This window comes from Gadus macrocephalus, chromosome 12 (assembly GCF_031168955.1).
Source record: "Gadus macrocephalus chromosome 12, ASM3116895v1".
NCBI classification, from domain to species: Eukaryota; Metazoa; Chordata; class Actinopteri; order Gadiformes; family Gadidae; genus Gadus; species Gadus macrocephalus.
In genome coordinates this window covers 2,138,081-2,160,413 of record NC_082393.1, presented here as the reverse complement: position 1 = coordinate 2,160,413, position 22,333 = coordinate 2,138,081, and the positions used below count along the sequence as shown (strand labels likewise).

The window sequence follows — 22,333 nt, the reverse complement described above, 5'->3', positions numbered from 1 at the left end:
GTCGGATTATTCCGGGAGTCACACCTTCCCTCCGTCTTGTTAAGGAGATTAAGCAGCGCACGTACACGCACCTGCACACTCATGCGCACACGCATGCACGCACACACACGGATACACACACGCAGACACACTGCCACACATGCACACGCACAAACACACACAAACACAGGCACACACACGCGCACACATGCGCATACACGGCCACACACACACACATACACACACACACACACACACATACACACACACACACATACACACACACACACACACGTACAGACATTGCCCCAAGGACAATTGGCACATCTTAGTTGTAGTTCAATCATTCTTGTTTGGTTGGCATGTGACGAATGTCAGTTGATTCTTTAATCGGTACACAACAGTATGAAGCAATGACATGACACGGGAGGGATGGGGGGAAACAAATCATGATTGACAACGGAGACCAACAGAGACGAGATGACAGATCAAAGATGCTAAGAAAGTTGTTGTTTTTTTCGGTTTTATTCGAAAACAAGAAATACAGACAATGACACTAAGCTGAAGACAGAATGAATGAAAAGTGAAAGTGAAACACACAATAACTGACAGACAAATACAAACAGATGACACGCTGGAGACATCTGTCTTACTGCTAAACAAACAGAAATCACAGACAGACGCGCACGACGAATGAGGAAGAACGGGTCGCCATTCAAACGCCCTTCTTTCACTAACTCTCTTTGGACATGGATTGACATGCAAGAGTCAAAGCAAACCCCTCACAACAAACACAGGCATGGTAAAGATGTCCTCAGCTCTTAAATACAATCGTCTGACAGTCAGACCATGTGACACAAGGCCCAAACTTACCATTACCATCAGCCAATCAGTCCCAGTAGTGACCTCAACCAATCCCAACTCTTAGTTTGGTCTTTCTTAACACTAATGTCAGCCTGTTCACTAACAAACAGGTTATATACGTGATATCTCAAGACAAATTAATCCATTACTACCCTAGTACAGTGACACTGTCACCAAAGAACATACCTTTGGCATACATATAAAATACATCCTTAGAACTCATTTTCTAATCCGTGCAAATGCAAAACTGTCATTTGATTTTGTTCTCTAGTGCTATGTTCCTGTAGCTGTGTTTTTATAGCATGAATTGTTCATGTGTATCAGCTGGTTAATGTATGATACTTGTATAACTGTTGTGATCATAGGATGATAGGAGCTCTGGGTCTCTGGTTTTTGTAGTAGTGGGATGTGTTTTAAGGTGGAACTGATTCCCTCTTTTGACAAAAGTGAATGCCTTTTCACATTCGTTAATGATATTATCCATATCGAGGTAATCATTGCAAGATATACTTACATTAGATGTAATACATGGAGATGTATATTATGTAGATGTATACTTATATTAGATCCCAGCCAGCTTTCCTACTCTACTCGTGTGAAGCTATGACCTATTACTCTCCATAGATTACCAACAAATACATTATTAATCATCCTATGGTAAAGACAAGGAGTCATTAAGGCACAGTCACAGCTCTGAACTAAACTCTGAAACACTATCTTGGTTTTTACACTTAAAGTGATCTAGCGATTATGTATCTGGATTAAAATTTAGCACATAGACAGACACACACACACACACACTCCCACCCACAGACCGACACACACACACACACACACACACACACACACACACACACACACACACACACACACACACACACACACACTCCCACCCACAGACCGACACACACACACACACACACACACACACACACACACACACACACACACACACACACACACTCCCACAGACAGACACGCACACACACACACACACACACACACACACACACTCCCACAGACAGACACGCACGCGCACACACACACACACACACACTCCCACAGACAGACACACACACGCGCACACACACACACACTCCCACAGACAGACACACACACGCACACACACACACACACAGACACACACACACAGACACACACACACACAGAGACACACACACACACACACATACTCCCACAGAGACTAACTAGCACACACACACACACACACAAACACGCTGTGGACACACACACAGACGCATACACACACACAGACACATACACATACACACATCCAGACCCAGACCAGACACACACACACACACTCACACACCCAGACACCCAGACCCACCCCCAGACCCGGGGGGGTCACTCCTCCGCCCCCCAGTCCACCTCAGGCTCGTCCTCGTCCAGCCGCAGGATGAGGTATGAGAGCAGCTGGAAGAGGTTCTGCCACAGCAGCACGGCTACGTAAAAGTAAAGGTCGCTTACGTCCGTCTGGCACACCTCGCCCGTGAAGCTCATGTCGCACACGCACGAAAACTTGTTGATCAGGTTGCGGCAGTAGCCTCCGTTCAGACAGGGGTTGGACTTACACTCGTCCACCTCCTGCTCACACCTGGGGGGGGAGAGGAGGTGGGGGGGGGGGGGAGAGAGAGGAGAGGGGAGAGACAGAGGAGGGTGGGCGAGAGACATTGTTAGATGTGAACAGGTATAATGGCAGATGCATAGAGATGGATAGATAGAAAGACCATTGTATTGCTTTTATATTATGGATTTCTGTACGTTCAATGCCTACAGAGATGGGTAAAGACTCATACTGTGGCCCAGTTTCATTCCCTCCATCGTCTCATCTCCACGTTTTTTGCACTTTACTTGTTCTGAGACTGAGAGCGGGATACTTAATCAGTCCCCGTGGGGAGAGACACCTCACCCTGACTGCTCCCGACGAGCTGGCTGTCACCTTGCATGGTTGCCACCGCCGTCGGTGTGTGAATGTGTGCATGAACGGGTGAATGTGAGGCAGTATTGTTCAGCACTTTGAGCGGCCGCTGGATAGAAGAGTGCTGAATAAACACAGAGTCCGTTCACCATTTAACCACGAGGCATTTCATCACACCACAAAAGAACACAGACATACACACACACTTACGCACACACACACACACACACACACACACACACACACACACACACACACACACACACACACACACACACACACAGACACACACGTCCCTCGAGTGAGTCTGGTGTAGAGAAGAGAGGAGCGACCTACTAAAACGAGAGTGTCTCTCCTCTCCCCCCCCCCTCCTTGATCCAGGGAGCACTGGTCCCAGTGCAGGGGGATAAGGTGCTGAGGCCTCACCCGTCAAAGAACTTAAGGGCTTGTGGTACGAGCCAGAAGCTGGATCTATTCTTAGACACTAGAAGGGGCCAGATGGCACCGGTTCAAAGCAGGAGGACCGGGGCGTGCTGTAACTCTCGCACCGTGCTCTCCCGATTCCCTGCTCTGCTTTATAGATGCCTTTTATCCTCGGTCACGCTGCCAAGAGTCTACTGGCTTTTGTTTGAGTGTTTCTGTCTTGTCCGGGTGCTTCAGTAGCACTGCCAGACCAACCGATGCCTCAGAAGGTTAGAACACTTTCAATGAAGGCACAGTAGAACATTTGGAGCATTTTTGTTGTGGACATACAGAGAGCAAAAAAGTCAGTTCTTTCTTGTGTCTTGGTGCTCGAGAGATCGGTCCTCAATTCAGCTTATGGTCCAACACAATGAACCTCTATCGTTCCCCTCGCTTCTTCCCTTTTTATTGATCTTATTCATTTCATTGTCAACCCCAGCTCTTATGAATGTAATTAAATGGTTAGATAACCAGATACGTTTTTGAACTATTGCATTGAATTTGCGTTCATTTTCAACAGGTAACCAATTATGGAGCTCAGCGACTCTTGGAACTTTGTCTGAATTGGAGTGAAACTCCAACCCTGGTCTACTTCGCCTCCACCCCGTCCCTCGCCAGTGAAACCTGCCGACCAAGAGGTGTACACTTGCTGACTAGCGCCTCTGTATCCCGCGACTTGCAAACATGCAAATAAGCAACTCGGAATCCCTGCAAGCCAAAGACATAAATCAACCTCCGCTCCTCTCAGAGTCTCAGACCTCCCCCTTCGGTGTCAGCCGTCCCGAGCGGGGTGCGGGTGGGGTGTGGGGTGTGCGGTTGGGGCGCGTCTCACCGGTGTCCCGTGAAGCCGGGCCGGCAGTCGCAGGACAGCAGGCGCTCGGTGCAGTTGCCCCCGTTGAAGCAGGTGTAGTTGCGGGCCTCGTCGCCGCAGAAGGACACGGGGAGCTTGGGGGGCCGTCTGGCAGATGGCAAATTGACAACACCCCCCCTGGGCATCAAGCACGCATACAGAGGACTTGATACAGGTCTGAGGGAAGGTGGAAAAGGGGTGTGTGTGTGTGTGTGTGTGTGTGTGTGTGTGTGTGTGTGTGTGTGTGTGTGTGTGTGTGTGTGTGTGTGTGTGTGTGTGTGTGTGTGTGTGTGTGTGTGTGTGTGTGTGTGTGTGTGTGTGTGTGCGCGCGCGCATCGAGCACGCATACAGAGGACTTGATACAGGTCTGAGGGAAGGTGGAAAAGGTGTGTGTGTGTGTGTGTGTGTGTGTGTGTGTGTGTGTGTGTGTGCGCGTGCATCGAGCACGCATACAGAGGACTTGATACAGGTCTGTGGGAAGGGTGGGTAAAGGTGTGTATGTGTGTGTGTGTGTGTGCATGTGTGTATGAGAGTGTGCGTGCGTGCGCATGTATGTATGTCTGTGCACGTGTTTAGTTGTGCTTGTGTGTATGTGTCTGAGTGTGCGTTTCAGTGTGTGTGTGTACTTATATGCGTGCGAGTCTGTGTGCGAGTGCGTGCGCGCAAGCGTGTGTACGTGTGAGCACATGCAAGCGTGTGCATGTGTACGTTTGTGTGTATGTGTGTGTGTCTACAACAAAGGCTCTAAAGATCTCTGGCTGCTCTTAATGCTGAAGGGACGATCACATCACACACACTCAGACGAGACATGGACCACGTTTCGTTCCAGGCTTTAAATAAACGGCAACTATTTAACTCTGAGAGCATAGAGCGTTTTGTTTAGTGTGCGATGCGTGTACTGACTGGGAGACAAACACGCAGCACTGAACAAAGTTGGAACACGAAAACAAAAGTACTTACATATTTCTGACAACAATGTACCACGGTATCTCTTCAACTCGTTCACTAGAGGGGAACAGAGGCGAAGAGAGAGGGAGAGGGAGAGGGAGGGAGAGGGAGAGAGGGAGAGAGAGAGAGAGAGAGGGAGAGAGGGAGAGAGAGAGAGGGAGAGAGGGAGAGAGAGAGAGAGAGAGGGAGAGAGGGAGATGGAGCGAGAGATGGGGGAGAAAAAGAGATGCCGAGGTTGAGGTACAGGGGAAGAGACGAAACAACAACAAAACATTTTCTCTGTTTGTTGCAAAGATGTCTGCAATGAAAGGAGAGCTGTGCGATTGATCCAGTCGCTCGCTGAGCGAGTTGTTCTGAAAAGCGGTGTGTGTGTGTGTGTGTGTGTGTGTGTGTGTGTGTGTGTGTGTGTGTGTGTGTGTGTGTGTGTGTGTGTGTGTGTGTGTGTGTGTGTGTGTGTGTGTGTGTGTGTGTGTGTGTGGGGGATTCCCCCAGTGCGGCTACAAGGCTAACGGCAGATGACAGGCAGGCGGCGGCGGCAGCGGCGGAGGGGAGAGGCACTAGCTGCTCTGAACCGGTTCGTCAGTGCTCCGATTGTTCCACAGACGGCGGAACTCAGAGTCTCGCTGGCTTCTGAGGCGCCGGGGCGGCTGACGGGAGGACGTGGGAAAGTGCTTACGGAGCAGGGCGGCGCTTTGTGGTTTTAACGCTCTCGCTCTCTCTCTCTCTCTCTCTGTCTCTGTCTCTCTCTCTCTCTCTCTCTCTCTCTCTCTCTGTCTCTGTCTGTCTCTGTCTCTCTCTCTCTCTCTCTCTGTGTCTCTGTCTCTGTCTCTCTCTCTCTCTCTCTCTCTCTCTCTCTCTCTCTCTCTCTCTCTCTCCCTCCCCCCGCTGTGCGAACCGCGGGTTGTGTTTCTCTCCCCTCGCTGTTTTGTTTGCGTTTTCTTTTCAAAGGCGTTTTTTTCCGCGACTTTAACAGAAAAGTGTGTAGCGCTGCGCGCTTGTGAAGACGCAAGGGTCTCTGTAATCAGGCGCTGCCGCGGTGGCGTCGTGGGCGTTTCTGACGCCGTCACCCCGTTGTTAATGTCAACACGTCTCGTCGGTCTTGAGGACTTGGCTTATGTTTTAAACTCGCCCATTGAAGTGTGGAGAGCATCGTCTACTCGAGTCTGCCGCGCTGCATGTCGTCTAGTCGAGTCCGCCCTTCCACGTGCGATGGGGGGGGCTGACACTTCAACTCATTTCAGACGTCGCAACTTGCTCCATGTTTTTTGTTTAAACTTTGTTCGAAACACTTAACAAATCAACACACTAAACAGATTTTCGATATCATTTACACTTCTTTCAGAATCGACCGTTTGATGTTAAACCCGCTTCGTATGTTTTCAGTTGGTCGAGGCCGGAGCTGTGATGACATCACCCGCTCTCGCCCACGGCGGCTATCACAGAAGCTAACCGTTTCCGACCTGGCGGAGCCTAACGTCAATATCTAACCCTAGAACTAACATGATGCTAAGCTTAGAATGTCAATCTTAACGGTTGAAGTCATCGACGCAGTGTCACGTCTAGAGGCAAATTCAATAAAAACCTGCGGCGAGAATCGACGAATGACGCGTCACGAACATCCTGGTTCATACCCCCCCCCCCGCTGGGCCTTACTTGCAGAGGGGCCCCGTGTAGTTCTCGGCACACAGGCAGGCGTAGCGTCCGGGGCCGTGCAGGCAGGTGGCCCCGTGGCCGCACAGGTGGCCCTCGCACACGTCCGCCTCCTCCCCGCAGTCCGGCCCGGCGAAGCCCACGTGGCACGCGCACGCGTACCCGGGGCCCGCCACGCTGCAGTTGCCGTGGAGACAGGGCCCCGAGGCGCAGGTGTCGACGAGCGCGCCGCAGCGGCGGCCGGCCCAGCCCTCGGGGCACTCGCAGCGGTGCAGGTCGAAGAGGTCCCGGCACCGGCCCCCGTTCAGGCAGGGGTCGGGCTCGCAAACGGCCCCGCCCCCGCACCCGCCCCGGGCCGGCGGCGCCGACGTCAGCTCGAAGCGCTCCGCCTGCGGCCGCGGGACCCCCAGCTGGGCGGGGCCGAAGTAGGGCAGGGCCACGCCCCCCAGCTCCACGGGGCCCAGGCAGCCCACCAGGCCCCAGCCCACGCCGGGGCCCAGCCCCCCCAGGAAGATGTCCACGCCCCGCCGCAGGAAGTTGAGGTTGCCGCCCCCCGGCGCGGCCGAGGTGCTGGCCCCCTCCAGGTCCTCGTCCAGGACCAGGGTCCAGCGGGACCGCCGCGCCCAGGGGGCCGCCATGAAGAGGTGCACGCTGTGCCACTCGCCGTCGCTCACCAGCCGCCGGCTCGTCAGGCTGACCGTGGATAGCTCCTCCTTCTCCTCCATCTTCTCCTTCTCCTTCTCCTCCTCCTTCTCCTCCTCGTCCTCCTCCTCCTCCTCCTCCTCCTTCTTCTTCTTCTTCTTCTTCTTCTCCTCCATCTTCTCCTCCATCTTCTCCTCATCCTTCTCCTCCTCCTCCTTCTCCTCCTCCTCCTTCTTCTCCTCCCCCTCCTCCTTCTTCTCCTCCCCCTCCTCCTCCTCCCCCTCCTCCCCCCCTCCGGCGTGACTCTGCAGCTCCATGCAGAGCCGCCCGTCCTGCAGCGAGAGGGTGATGAAGGCGGAGCCTCTCTCGGCGTGGAGCAGGGCGGCGTGGCGGCGGCGGGTGCGCAGGCTCAGGGTCAGACTGGCGACGTCCCGGGACAGGAGGCCCCGCCCCCGGTAGGACAGGACGCTGCTGTCGTTCAGCAGGGTCACGTTGGAGAGGCCTGGGGGGGGGGGGGGGGGGGGGAGTCACTCACAAGCTTCAGCACGAGAAACTCCACTCTTATGCACTTATTGGAGTGGTACGCCCTGGCACTTAAAGATATTACTTTGCATTGTGCGGCATCTTATCCTATCCATCCGTGTTGTCTACGGGGAATGGGTTAGCCTAGTGATTGTTAGTGCTTGGCAGTTGGTTCTATGAACATCCTTACTGTACCGACAGAGATATATTGTTGTTTCTCTTTCTTCTGAAAAATGTACTTATTGTAAGTCACTTTTGATAAAAGTGTCTGCTAAATTCCCTAATCGTAAATGTAAATGTATAAGGGTCTAAAGCTAAGCTCAGGGAAAGATTCTCCCATTTCCGTATATAAAGTAAGCAACACTATCCTCATTGTCTAAGTACACTAATGCTAACCTGTTCCATTGCAGGCTGAGGGTGGAGGCCTTGCGTGGACACAATGTCAGGATGCTCCCTCACAGGTGTAATGTAACTGTGAAGTGGAATATGACTGGTGTGGTAATCTCCGGGTTGATTTGCCCTCTGTGGCCCGGCAGGCAGCGATGCAAACCGTCCCTAATCTAAAGTTTTAAAGGGACTAATCTGGCCGGGGTCCGGGGGGGGGGGGCATATGGCAGGAGCAGGTTTAGTCCGGCTGTATACAGGAAGCACGGATGCTGTTGCATCACATGTTTACACAGGGCAAGACAGAACCATCGGCGTCCAGCTGGGAGTCAAACACCCACACGCCCACTACAGCCCTAGCCTGCCCCAGCCTGTCCACCCAGGTATAACTTTCCTTGATTGTCCCTAGTTATAACTCTTTATTGTTCATTTATTCTGGCTCAAGGACTCGCTTGAGCTTTTTTTATGTATGCTGTTTTACGTTTGTTCAAAACATAATACTCTGAATATATATCGCTGTCGGTACAGTAAGGATGTTCATTGAACCAAATGCCAAGCACTCACAATTGTTAGGTTTATCCTTGAATTCTTACCTAATTATTCCCTAAATCTTTCCTAAATCGCATTAACTTTGTAAACGTGTTATTGACGCCATCTTGATTTTTTTTCCCATTTTCTTAGCTGAATGATTGATCGAACCCCCCAGGGCCTGACTCCCTGAAGACGGGCGTCCGTGGGGAACGCTGGTGCTTCCCCCCCTGAGGACTTACACTCGAACCCCTGGTGGAGGGGGTGGCACACTGCGCCCGCGGGGCAGGGGGCCGCCTCACACCAGCGGACCTCCTCACAGCGCCGCCCTGCTGTGTGGGAGGGGCAGGTGCAGGTGAAGTGGTCCCACAGGGAGAGACACTGGCCTCCGTTCAGACAGGGGTTCGCCTGGAGCCAGGGGGGAGAAACAGAGGGTTATTGGAGGAGAGACACCATTTGGGGAGGTGTCTCGACATTGCAGGCTTTTTCCGAGAAAAGGTCTTAAAGTCAGGTTATGTTTTTAAGTTTTATAGAGATGCGAGAAGGAATCCATTGCGTTAATCCTACGATTTGTCCCACTCATTCTTAATCATCTCAACATTCCACTCATTTTTTTGGAGATTTTGTAAAGAAAATCTCTTAAAGTTTGACGTTTTTAAGGTTTTAATAGGTGTAAGAAAGAATCCACCGCACTAAAGCTACGAATCTTAGTAATCATCCGTAATTATAGCAAATAAAAAAAAGAGTACAACTGCATCTATTTAAGATTTTGCTATCCTCAAACATGGATTTCTAAAACTCCAGCTCCGTCCCCTGACCTGTGACACGGCCTCTGGGGAAGGGGCAGCCCCGGCGGACCTCCTGCTGTGAGGGCAGCCCTCCGAGTGACCCCCCGGCCCCCCGGGCCATCTGTCATGCTACCTGGCCGGCCACCAGAAAGGTGCATGCTTGAACATGTGTTTGTTTAAAGGCAACAGCTTGGGACCCGCTCCCCTGGGGGTTAAACGCTCCCCGCTACCGTGAACAAAACAAACAACCACTTAGCCTCCTGAACGCCCTTTGGCTGCGCTGCATACGTGATCCATCAGGCGCGTTACTGCACCCGCACCCCCCAGGGAACGTAGTCTTTCCCTTGCAAGACAGTTTTCCCTGCAAGGGTTGAACCAGAGCCCTTGTTTCTTCAAGAAAGCTCTCGAAGGGTTTTGGCGTAGATCTGAGTGGAGTTTAAGGAGACAAGGGTCTCTAGAAGAAGATGTTTTAAGACACTGGCTCTCCAAAACGTCTAGAAGAGTTTTCAGGATCTCCGAGAGGGCGTCAGGTCTAAGCTCCACAAGGCGTTCCTCTAGTCTCGAAGGGTTCTACAGAGCTCTGGGAGGGCATCGGGTTGAGGCACCAGAAGGCTTTTTAAAACCCCTAGAAGGCTTTTAGGGATCTCTGAGGGGGCATCAGGTCGAAGCTCCAGAAGACGTCTCTCAGGTCTAGAGAACTCTAACCGGGCTGCAGTTTGAGCTCCGGCAGGAAGCTCAGAAGGCGTTCCTCTGGTCTAGAAGGGTCTCCAGGAGCTCTGTGAGCCTCCACTCACCAGGCAGGCGTCGTCCCCGGTGCAGCCCTCGCTCACGTTGGCCGTGGCCTCCAGGGGGAAGGACCTCGCTGGGGCCCCCCCCGGGCTGAAGAACCGGAGCCTCCGGCCGTTGATCCTCAGGTCCTGCACGCAGCCCTTAAACGAGCCGGGCCCCGGCCCCTCCTCCTGCAGCCCCCCCACGGAGACCCGGGCCCCCGCCCGGACGTCCAGGGGCCTCGCCTGGGGGGCGTGGCCCTGCTGCTCCTCCCCCACGGACAGCGTGACTCCGCCCCTCGCCCCGCCCACCTCCACGCTCACAAAGTGGCGCTCCCCGTCGCCGAGCGCGCCCCGGGACTCCAGCCGCTCCGAGCCGTCGACCTGAACTTTGACCTTTCCGCCCTCCAGCCACATGCGCAGGTACGGGCCCCCGTCGCTCCCGTTGCCGGGGGCGACGGCCAGCAGGAGCCCCGTGGGGCGCCGCGTCCGCAGGAAGAGCGAGACGGCGAGGTCCGGGCCGAGGGGGTCCGTGACGGAGAAGAGGGCGGAGCTCAGGGAGTCGCCGCCTCCGAAGCGGGCCGGGGCGAGCTCTGTAGAGAGGAGGGGGGAGGGGGGGAGGAGGGGGAGGGGGAGGGGGGAGGGGGAGGGGGGAGAGGAGGAGGAGGAGGGGGAGGAGGAGGAGGAGGGGAGGGGGGAGAGGAGGGGGAGGAGGAGGAGGAGGGGGAGGAAGAGGAGGGGGGGGGGCAGACGGGGGTTAGCTTCAGAGACCAGAACGCTATGCACAGAGGAGAACAAGATGGCGGCCTCCCTGTTCCATAGGAGATGGAGTAAACGCATGTGATGTTCTGTGATATAGAATAATGATGTCACGATTATTTTTTACGGAAAGAAACAGTGAAAGCTAATTAGAAACTGAACAGCATCTGTCTGCCTAACGGACGTATTAACTATAATCTAGACACATCAGGTAATGTGATTGTGAATATAGAGAGGAAAGAATGATTAAGGAGCAGGCATTGAGATCAGCCAGCTGCCCTGCGCGTGCGTGCGTGTGTGCGTGCGTCTGTCTCCAGCATCAGCACATTCACCTGTAGCTCCACTAGAACAGATCCCAGATCCCAGATACAGAGGAAACGAGACGCTTGTTTGTATTTGTTGATAAGGAGTTCCAGAACGAGATAACCAAAAGCCTCAGTTGTGTAATCTCACGATGCGTGCGTGCGTGTTTAATGACATTACGCGTGTGTCTGTTTGCCAAATCGTCACTCCCTCCACTGGCCAGAGGATCAAGGGGTGTGTGTAGGTTGTATGTCTCTCCAGCAAAGTCATTGTTATCAAATCCTCTCTGACCGAATCAGGAGGCTTTAGGTAGCATTACATACCAAGAAAACCTAAATGGTGATCCTCAATAATCCCTTATTTCCTTTACATACTCACCTATTCCACAGTTTAGCAAAGTGTGCTAACATGGGTAATATGTGCCGTCTCCTTCTACCACAGAATCTCTCCCAGCACTAATCCAGTTGGATAAGAGGATCTGTCACTCTCTCCTTATCGCTCTCTCTCCTTCCTCCTTCCTCCTTCCTCTGGCCTCGCTTGCCCTCCTGCCAGCTTTGAGTCACGCATGATCCAAGGAGAGTTAAATGACCTGCTTGATACTCACTGACCCATGGCCTCCCACTTCCTGCTCGATCAATACTATCACAGAGTGGTCTGATCGGTGTTCCACACGGAAGGAACTTTGGCTGCACGTTTCAATCCTTTCCCAAACTTTTCTTTTTCAGAACGAACCTTACTCTATTCTGTTTTCGCTGGGTGTTCACACTCTATTCTATCTGTTTCTGTGCTGTATCCTCCGTCTATTCTATCTGTTTCTGTGCTGTATTCCTCACTCTATTCTATCTGTTTCTGTGCTGTATCCTCCGTCTATTCTATCTGTTTCTGTGCTGTATCCTCACTCTATTCTATCTGTTTCTGTGCTGTATCCTCACTCTATTCTATCTGTTTCTGTGCTGTATTCCTCACTCTATTCTATCTGTTTCTGTGCTGTATCCTCACTCTATTCTATCTGTTTCTGTGCTGTATCCTCACTCTATTCTATCTGTTTCTGTGCTGTATTCCTCACTCTATTCTATCTGTTTCTGTGCTGTATCCTCACTCTATTCTATCTGTTTCTGTGCTGTATCCTCACTCTATTCTATCTGTTTCTGTGTTGTATCCTCACTCTATTCTATCTGTTTCTGTGCTGTATCCTCACTCTATTCTATCTGTTTCTGTGCTGTTTGGCCTGTTGTTGGGCGCTCAGCGTATCAGGCGTCTCTCTCTCCGGGGGGGGTTGAACGTACCCTCTCCACAGTCGGGCCCCTGGTACGGCCGGGGGCAGCGGCAGCGCCGCGCCTGCCACAGGTTGAGGCAGCGGCCCCCGTGGAGGCAGGGCGCGTCCAGGCAGCGGTCCCGATGGCTGCAGCCCGCCGTCACGTTGAGGGCGGAGTCCCCCAGCCACTCCCCCGGCACCACCAGCTGCCCGTCCACCAGCACGTCCCGCATGCAGCCCACGAACGCCGGCCGCCGCCGCCGCCACCGCCGCCCCGTGCCCGCGGGACCACCCGGCGGCCCCCCCACGAAGGTGTTCTCCAGGGGGGACGGCAGCGCCGACAGGGAGCTCCGGAGGGCCGCCGAGGCCCGGCAGTCCGCCTCCCGGCAGCCCCCCCCCGCCTCCCCCAGCAGCGCCAGGCCCAGGGTCCCGTTCCTCAGCAGCACCTCCACCGTGTGCCACTCCCCGTCCGCCACGGCGCGCCCGAGCTCCAGGGTCTGGCTCTCCTCTTCCTCCTCCCCTTCCTCCTCCCCTTCCTCTCCCTCCCACTCCTCCTCCTCCTCCTCCTCCTCCTCCTCCTCCTGAGACCCAACCGAGGGCCCCTCCTTCAGGGTGAGGCGCGGCCGCCCCCTCCGGAGCTCCAGAACCAGCAGGAGGCCGCCGCCGCCGCCGCCCCGCTGGAAGAGCACGGCCCCGGGCAGCGCCGTGCGGAAGCTCAGGGTGACGTTGCAGGAGGCCTGGCCGTCCGGCGGCGGCGGCGGCGGGGGGCTCTGCAGCCGCAGGTGGCCGCTGCGCTGGAAGGAGAAGGCGGTGGGGGTCTGGCACAGCGCCCCCGTGAGGCCGGGGGGGCAGGAGCAGGAGTAGCCGTGGGTGCGGCCGTCGTCGTGGAGGAGGGGCCTGCAGCCGCCGCCGCCGTTCTGGCACTGGTGGCCGTCGCAGCCCGTCAGCGGCACGGCGCAGTCCGCCCCGCCGTAGAGGACGCCGTCCTCGCTGCGCGGGGGGCAGAGGCACGAGTAGCCCCCCGCACGGGGCTCACAGCGGCCTCCGTGCCGGCAGGGGGCGCTGACACACTCGTCCACCACCTCCTGGCACAGGGAGCCTGGAGGAGAAGGGATCCATCAACCCTCCAAAGTGACTTACAGTAAGTCCATTTGTCAGAAGCAGGAGAACCAACAATATATCGCTGTCGGTACAGTAAGGATGCACATACAACTGACCGCCAAGACAATCAACAATCGCTAGGTTAACTCATTCCCCGTTTACAACAACGATAGCGAGGATAAGGCGATACACAAAGCCAGGTACAAAGGACCAACTTGGGGTCGCAGTCCTGAACCACAAACACAACTCCTACGGCACCCGAGTGTGTCCACGGACAACAGACGCCAGGCGTGAGTCAGCCCGGCTAGCTATCGTCACGCGCATCGACGTTCCGTCTCTTCTCGGCACCTTACCTGTCCCCAGCAGCAGAACTCCCCAGACCAACCAGGTGGGTCTCCACATCATGCAGGTACTGCTTCCCCCAGGTCCACCACCATGTGTGGCTCTAGATCAACGGGAACATGACCTCCCAGCGTGGCTCTAGAATCCAGAGCCAGAGTCTAATGAACCATAACGTAACCACTCCGAGCGTGGCTCTGGGTGAGCAATAACACGACCTCTGAGCCGGGCTCTGGGTTTACCGTAACACCTTCCCCGCGCATGTCTCTAGAGGAACCATAACCCCCTCCGCTCCGTCTGGCTCGAGGTGAACCATAACTGGACCGCCGACGTGGACGGCTCTAGATGAACCCTAACCCTCTCTGCTCAGCGTGCGGTAAGGTGGATCCCGTGGAGAACGCGCTCGCTGGCGGTATGAGCGGCAGAACGAGCCCCGTTCCTAGCGTGCCTGTCTGTGGCCGGCTGACACACTGAGGGGGGGTTACGGTCAGCAGACGGGCAGATCCGGGGGATTAGGCTAATGCTATTTAGCCACCTTGACAGCAGGAGTGCGTGTTATTGTGTGTGTGTGTGTGTGTGTGTGTGTGTGTGTGTGTGTGTGTGTGTGTGTGTGTGTGTGTGTGTGTGTGTGTGTGTGTGTGTGTGTGTGTGTGTGTGTGTGTGTGTGTGTGTGTGTGTGTGTGTGTAGGGGGGGGGGATACACAAATCTTGTGTAACGCACAATCTACATCACACGTGTGTGTGTAAAAACCAAACTAAACAAAAGTCCTCTTTCGTCAATACAAGTCAAGGCCGGCCGTGAATAAGATGATTTTGCCGCCCGATGTGTGACCTTTATGAATACGTACGCTGCTGTGCACACAACCGCTGTCCGCTCAAACAGGTGGTCGTAACCATACGGCTGCACCTGTGAACACCCTTCCTCTGCCCCTCATCCTGGGGGCTCTGTGTTCTCGGTTCTTGGTCATTTTAAAAAGATTAAAAAAATATTTTGAACCTAAATACAACTGTATATAAAATCAGCGGTTGAGAAAAGAATTAAGTAAATGCTTGATTCAGTTGAGACATGTGTTAGTGTGGAGGTGAGCCGACCATAACCCCCCCCCCCCCCAACAGAACTGAACCCCCACACCTGAAGCCCCCCCCCCCCCCCAACAGAACTGAACCCCCACACCTGAAGCCCCCCCCCCCCAACAGAACTGAACCCCCAACTGAAGCCCCCCCCCCCCCCAACAGAACTGAACCCCCACACCTGAAGCCCCCCCCCCCCAACAGAACTGAACCCCCACACCTGAAGCCCCCCCCCCAACAGAACTGAACCCCCACACCTGAAGCCACCCCCCCCCAACAGAACTGAACCCCCACACCTGAAGCCCCCCCCCCCAACAGAACTGAACCCCCACACCTGAAGCCCCCCCCCCCAACAGAACTGAACCCCCACACCTGAAGCCACCCCCCCCCCCAACAAAACTGAACCCCCACACCTGAAGCCCCCCCCCCAACAGAACTGAACCCCCACACCTGAAGCCACCCCCCCCCCCAACAGAACTGAACCCCCACACCTGAAGCCCCCCCCCCCAACAGAACTGAACCCCCACACCTGAAGCCACCCCCCCCCAACAGAACTGAACCCCCACACCTGAAGCCCCCCCCCCAACAGAACTGAACCCCCACACCTGAAGCCACACCCCCCCGAACAAAACTAGGCCACTGCAACAGAAGCCCCCCCCCCCCCCACAAAAACTGAACCGCCAACTGAAGCCACACCCCCCCCCCCAACAAACTGAACCCCCAACTGAAGCCACCCCCCCCCCCCAACAAAACTGAACCCCCAACTGAAGCCATCCCCCCCCAACAAAACGGAACCCCCAACTGAAGCCCCCCCAATAGAACTGAACCCCCAACTGAAGCCACACCCCCCTCACCCAACAAAAGTGAACCCCTACATCTGAAGCCCCCCCCCCTGGACCTCACTAGTTGTCCAGACCCGGGCCCCCCCCTGGTTCCTGGGGTACCTGTGGTTCCCGGGGCACAGCTGCAGAGGAACCCCTGGGCGGTCTGGGGGCTGTAGGGGCCCGGCAGCAGGGCCTCGCTGCCGTACAGGGCCTGCCAGGAGCGCTCCACGCACCGGCCCCCCGTGAAGGCAGGGCCCGCTGGAGCACTCCCCGACGTCCCGCTCACACTGGGGCCCGCTGAACCCTGGGGGGGGGGAGAGAGAATTATATTTATTTTATTTATTTATGTGTGTGTGTGTGTGTGTGTGTGTGTGTGTGTGTGTGTGTGTGTGTGTGTGTGTGTGTGTGTGTGTGTGTGTGTGTGTGTGTGTGTGTGTGTGTGTGTGTGTGTGCATTACATATGCAAGACTGCCAGTGCATTGTACTTTAGTGGAGGGAGAGTGTGCACTGCAGACGGATTGTCATTTTAAACTACCTGGCCAGCATTTGCAGGTGTAGTTGCTTCCATTGTCCTGACAGGGGGCGCTGTTGAAGCACGGCTCGGACTTGCATGGCGGCGCAGGCGGTTCACAGTTCTCGCCACTGCAGACACAGCCGTACCTAGAAAACGGTTGTAACGCCGATTTACAACGTACAAAAAAAACGGTTCAGTTGTTTACTTCTAGCTCTTAAGGGGGAATATTTACAAAAGGAGAACAGAATAAGATGATGTAGAGTGTTGGGATCTTGAGCGGCTCAGTAATAGCTCCTTGTCCACTCACCCGTCTACACTCAACCCCTCTAAACACGGACCCCCGTCCTGGCACGGCCCACTCTGGCAACTCGCAAGCGGTCTCCGTGGAAACCGGCCGGGCAGGTGCACGCGAAGCTTTGGTTGGTGTCATGGCAACCGCCCCCGTTCAGGCACGGCTGTGATTGGCACTTGTCAATCTGCAGCTGGCAGGTGCTCCCTGCGGAGTTTAAAGCAGAAGAGGAAGAGGAAGAACAGATGGAGGGGGGGCAGAGGGGGCAGGTGGGCACGTCCTTCAGACCTTCTCTGGGACCTCTGTGGTGGGGGTCTGGCTGCATCATGGAGGGCCACACACACAGCAGAGAGAGTGTGTGTGTGTGTGTGTGTGTGTGTGTGTCCGTGTGTCCGTGTGTGTGTGTTTGTTTCTGTTTGTGTGCGCGTGTGTGTGTGTGTTCATGTGTGTGTGTGTGTGTCCGTTTATATGTGTGCGTGCGTGGGAGTGGGTGTGTGTTTCTGTGATAGTGGGGCTCTTTCATGTGTCTGGCTGTGATCTTCTAGGGTAGAGTGCTATTAAAACAACAGTACAATAACAGCGTGTCTAAAGTGCACTTCAACATGCGGGACTACTCTCTGCAGCACTAAAAAACATAAATTTAATCTGAATCGCTTTACAAACATGATTTACTCAGCTCTCAATATCTTTGACACACTGTTTTTTCATCTTTTGTGAAACAGTTTCAACGACAATGAAGAGTCCTTCATTTCTGAAGGCTCTTGCCAATGAAACCACCTCTCGCGAAGGAAATCAATCGAAACATTTGATCAATTTGATGGCAATCATTAAAACATTAATCAGGAAATCACAACTCTTCAAACATCGCTAAACTGCTCAGACTACGAGCCCATGTGAACTCTCCCTCCGGGCGGAGACCTGCCTCGTGAGACTGACGGGCAGGTGAGGGGGGGCAGGTGAACGTCAGGTGCGGTCCAGGTGACTCACCTGTGAACCCCGGGGGGCAGCGGCAGGTGAAGCGTCCCACCCGGTCCTCGCAGGTGGCCCCGTTGAGGCAGGGCGCCGAGACGCACTCGTCGACGTCGATCTGGCAGCGCCGTCCCTGGAAGCCCGGCACGCAGAAGCAGGCGAAGCCGTTACCGCGGCTACGGCACAGCGCGCGGTTCTGGCACGGGTCCGACGAGCACGGGTCCGCTGTGATTGGCAGCCTTCCAGGGGGCGTGGCTGAGGGCAGATAAGGGCGTGGTTCTGTGTTAGACGACAACGCGCGCTTACTCACTTCACAGCGATGCAAAGTTATTGAGTTATCTTTGAAGGGGTCTGAAGGGGTGAACATAACATTTACATTTAGGGCATTTAGCAGACGCTTTTATCCAAAGCGTACATTTATCAGAAGTAAGAGAAACAACAATATATCGCTGTCGGTTCATAGAAACAAGTGCCAAGCATTAACAATCACTAGGTGAACCCTTTCCCCATACACAAGAAAGATAGCTAGGATAAGTAGGTCCATTGTTTCAGAGTATTCCTTCCACATGTGTATCCTACAGCCTTGGGCTTGGTTTCTGCGTTGTAACTGTTTTTACTGTGATTTACTGTCAGCATGTTTGGTTTTTCTTCCCTGCCCTGTCAGTAAGTTGGTTTTGTTGAGCTTAGTTTTCAGTCAATCCCAGGCAGTCAATAACATTTTTGCAGCATATGTTATGTCTTTAGTTTTCTCTGTAAAAGTCCTTCTGTATTTTTTGGTTTAACCTCCACCTGTCTCTGGTTCTGTGTCTGGCTGCTCATGTTGAACTCTAACAGATGCTCAGTCTGTGTATGATGATGGTGTCTGGGAGGAATCCCTGTCCTCATCTTTGATGCATTTCTCTCTGCTTCTCGTCGTGGTGGACACTGGGCCTCACAAAGCATCTTGGCACCGTTTCCCCCGGTAACCCATTCTCCATCCCATCATCTGCATTCCATCCATCGCCATGGCGATAGCACTCGACAGGAGTCAGTTATTTGGGGGGTGTATTCCTTTACGCTCACGGCTCCAGCGATCAACGGGGTGTGTGAAGGCCACTTGGCCGGGGCTGTGGGTCTGCCTCTTGTTTCAGTCGGAGCACGCCACCCATGCTAATGAGAGGCTCAGCGCGCTCGTGCTGAGCCCCGACTGACTGACGATGTTCATTCCAGCAGCAGTGGCCCTTGACAGACTGCTGCTGTTTCAGATCGCTTTCAAAGGGGAAATCAAAGAGACGTCCGGCCTTTCAATACAAATACCCTACTGCTGACATAATGCATGTGTACACTCTTAACTATAAAATGCGATATCTTGATGAAGCTTTTATTTTAAATGTTAAATAATAATAAAGTTGCAAACTTTCATCGGATCGATTTTACTTCAGATTAATCAAATTAATAAAAAATAAGGACCAGAAAATCTTTTAGAAAACGGGAAACACAACTGGGAGAGAAAGATGGTACCCAATTGAAACCGTCTGCAACGGTCTGAGCCCTAATCGGCTGTTCAGCTCAACAACACGCACAGCGCGATAACGACAGAGAGGGCCATCAAACAACGGCATGTTGCTACAGGTTGCCATGACGCCCCCCCCCCCCCCCCCCCCCCCCCCCCCCAGACAGGACCGATGGATCGGATGAGAGGCTGAGGACGTTGCGCGAGGAGGTGGAGGAGGACATCACAAGACAAGAGGCCGACTCGAGTTCTGCTCGGAACTGTTCTGCTCCAGCAGTGGGCCGCAAAAATGAGTGAGAATATGTTTCATATTTGTGCTTTGTTTTAATCTTGAATACGTTTTCAATGATGAAATTATGCAAATTTAATTTTCTTTCTCCGTTTCTTTTTCATAAGGGAGGAGCCCATCCAAATCATTTCCTTTCTCATTTTCAACGCTCTTTGCGAAGCACCCCATGTTTGATTCGAGGGTGCAATCAGACTCTAAAGATCCTGAAGAGGGCAATCACATCCTAGCCTTCATCATCCTGCTCATCCTCCTCCTCCTCCTCCTCCTCCTCATCACGAAGGTCAGTCCATCTCCCAGAGAGGCTGCAGCGCTCTGAAACAGCCGAGTGCAGACGTCTAGACTTGGACTATCCTGCTCTAGGAGTGACTCAGAGGGGGGTGGGGGGGTGGGGGGGTGGAACCCGACAGTGTCAATAGGGCTCGCACCATATGGCCATTCCAGTAGCTCAAAGGTGAGACAGAGGATTCCAAGGTTTACACTCTCGAAGCCAATACAACTCTGGTTTTTGGTTTCATGAATGGACATGAGCTCTAAGCTTACACTATGCATGACTCTACTATGTACGGCACGTGGGTATCTTAATGGATGTATGCAGAATAGATAAGCATAGAAATGAGCGGGGGAATTGATGTTAATGAAACAAGATGACCTCCACTCTGGCCTGCTGCAGACAGATGGGTCCTTCTGGAACCCAGGGAGGACACAGAAGCAGGCTGCCTGCCTAAGCTCTGGCAAACCACACATCCCACACACACACACACACGCGCACACACGCATACACACACATACGCACACAAACACGTGCGCACACAAACACGCATGCACACACACACGTCTACAGACCACACACACACAGGCACGCACACACGTACGCATGCAGACAACTCACACACAGAAACACACACACACACACCTGCACACACATACTTGAACACAGACTCACGCACACACATACACACACACAAGCACACACATGCGCGCACACAGGCACACATGCATGCACGCTATCAGACCACACACGCACATAGAAGCACACACACGCGCCCACACACACACACACACACACACACACACACACACACACACACACACACACACACACACACACACACACACACACACACACACACACACACACACACACACACACACACACACACACAAACAGAGCTTGTAAGGGTTCTTTCATATGCAAATGAGACGCACAGCCTCTTTTAGGGTCCTATCTGCAAGCCGTAGAATGGTACATGTGGCGCCCCCTGACATGTCATCTACACTCTGACCAATGGCGTGTGTGTGGCGGGTGATAACACACAGCGTCCTGTAAAGTCGTATGTGCGTCTGGCCTTATCCATTTGATTGCAGAGCCAGCCATTCCCCTCTGACCTCCCACGCCCACCCACCGCCCAGGGAGAAACACGATCAACCCCTATTGTTACCCATGTCTTTTCATGCCATAGATATCTTTAGAAAACGTCCACTTAGTCACTGCAATACAAGCAGTGATGTCATCCCGCTCCGCTAATTGAAATTCAAAGCAAGGCCCTGATGAACGACGGCCTATTACCGCTGCGAGCAGCCGCGGTGTAAATATAAGACGGTGGACCCTAGCGTATTATGAAAAGAAACCGAGATATTTCACTTTGGAAATAATATATCAATGTTAAAGATATTATGTGTAGGGCCTACAGTAAAGGCATGGAACACGTCATTTTGCATAGGCCGAAATAAAGGATTAAACTAAAACGACACCATATTAATTTCAATGCTATAAAACCACAAATTTACCGATTGTAAAATGAAGGGAACTGAAATAAAACACAATGAAATATTGCAGCCTACTGATTAGAAAATAAGTAAGATATTGGTTAGAGTTAGTGTACAAGTGCTGTACACAAAAAAGTTAGCATCAATACGAAAAGTCCGGGAAAAAAACGGGGTCGAAAAATAAAGAATAGCGTAAAAAGTAACTTACCACCTGTCCCAAGAAGATCCAAAACGAAAACGAAGCATAAAAGTACTTCTAAATAACAACCACGCGTAAAATCCATCGCCGCGAGCAGGGACTCATCCTCATCTCCGAGGCAGAGGGTGCTGTCAGCGGACTGCCTGCAGCATCGCTGGGGACCGACTGTCGTCAGCCGCACGCTCCCTTGAGTTCCCCTCGGCCCCTTTCGGGCCCCCGAACCATCGCGGCATCACTTGATGCGCACTTCAGCGGCGCGTCAAGTGATCCCGCGATGATTGGAAGCAGCTGGCTGATGGACACCGAGTGGCAAATGTTCATCTTAACACGACCGACTGAAATTAGCAATGAACACCCACATAAACACGCACGCACATATATATTTTATGGAGGGCCGTTTCTATTTTTTCAGAGGCCCAATGAAATATATATTTGAGGGCCCATATTTTGGGAAACATTAGGAGGAAAGCAAGGTCTGTCAAAACTCTTCCCATCTATTTTTCTCTTTGCTTTCTCTTATCAAACATCTCAAGTGACCCCAGCAGTTTCAATAAATGGGAAACACTGGGGCTCCCCGACATCAAGGAACTTTACAGATTCTGCTTTACCTCTAACTAACTTTGCTAACACCTCCCTAATGCACATAACAAAGAACGTTTCTGAATATCCTTAAAACTGTTATTTTAAATGTATTTAGCATACCTATATGCTATAAGTAGCATACCTGACATCAACCATCTCCATTTGTTGCTCAATCCTGCTCAATCAATTAGAATAAATTACTTTTTTATAGTTTTTATATAATATTTGAATAGCCCTTTCTCACAGTTACAGTC

The 22,333-nt window shown here is 53.1% G+C and overlaps 1 protein-coding gene across 1 annotated transcript; it reads right to left on the bottom strand.

Annotated features, from left to right (window-relative positions):
- Positions 1-485: 485 nt before the first annotated feature.
- On the bottom strand, positions 486-21,788 carry crb1 (crumbs cell polarity complex component 1). Its single transcript, XM_060067073.1, is given in 15 exon segments — positions 486-2,461; positions 4,080-4,205; positions 5,058-5,102; positions 6,699-7,401; positions 7,579-7,839; positions 9,014-9,179; positions 10,354-10,919; positions 12,675-13,742; positions 16,099-16,219; positions 16,221-16,282; positions 16,514-16,638; positions 16,800-16,863; positions 16,866-16,988; positions 17,769-18,005; positions 21,507-21,788. Coding segments are annotated over 15 exon segments (3,993 nt in total). The 5' UTR covers positions 21,583-21,788; the 3' UTR covers positions 486-2,211.
- Positions 21,789-22,333: the final 545 nt, after the last annotated feature.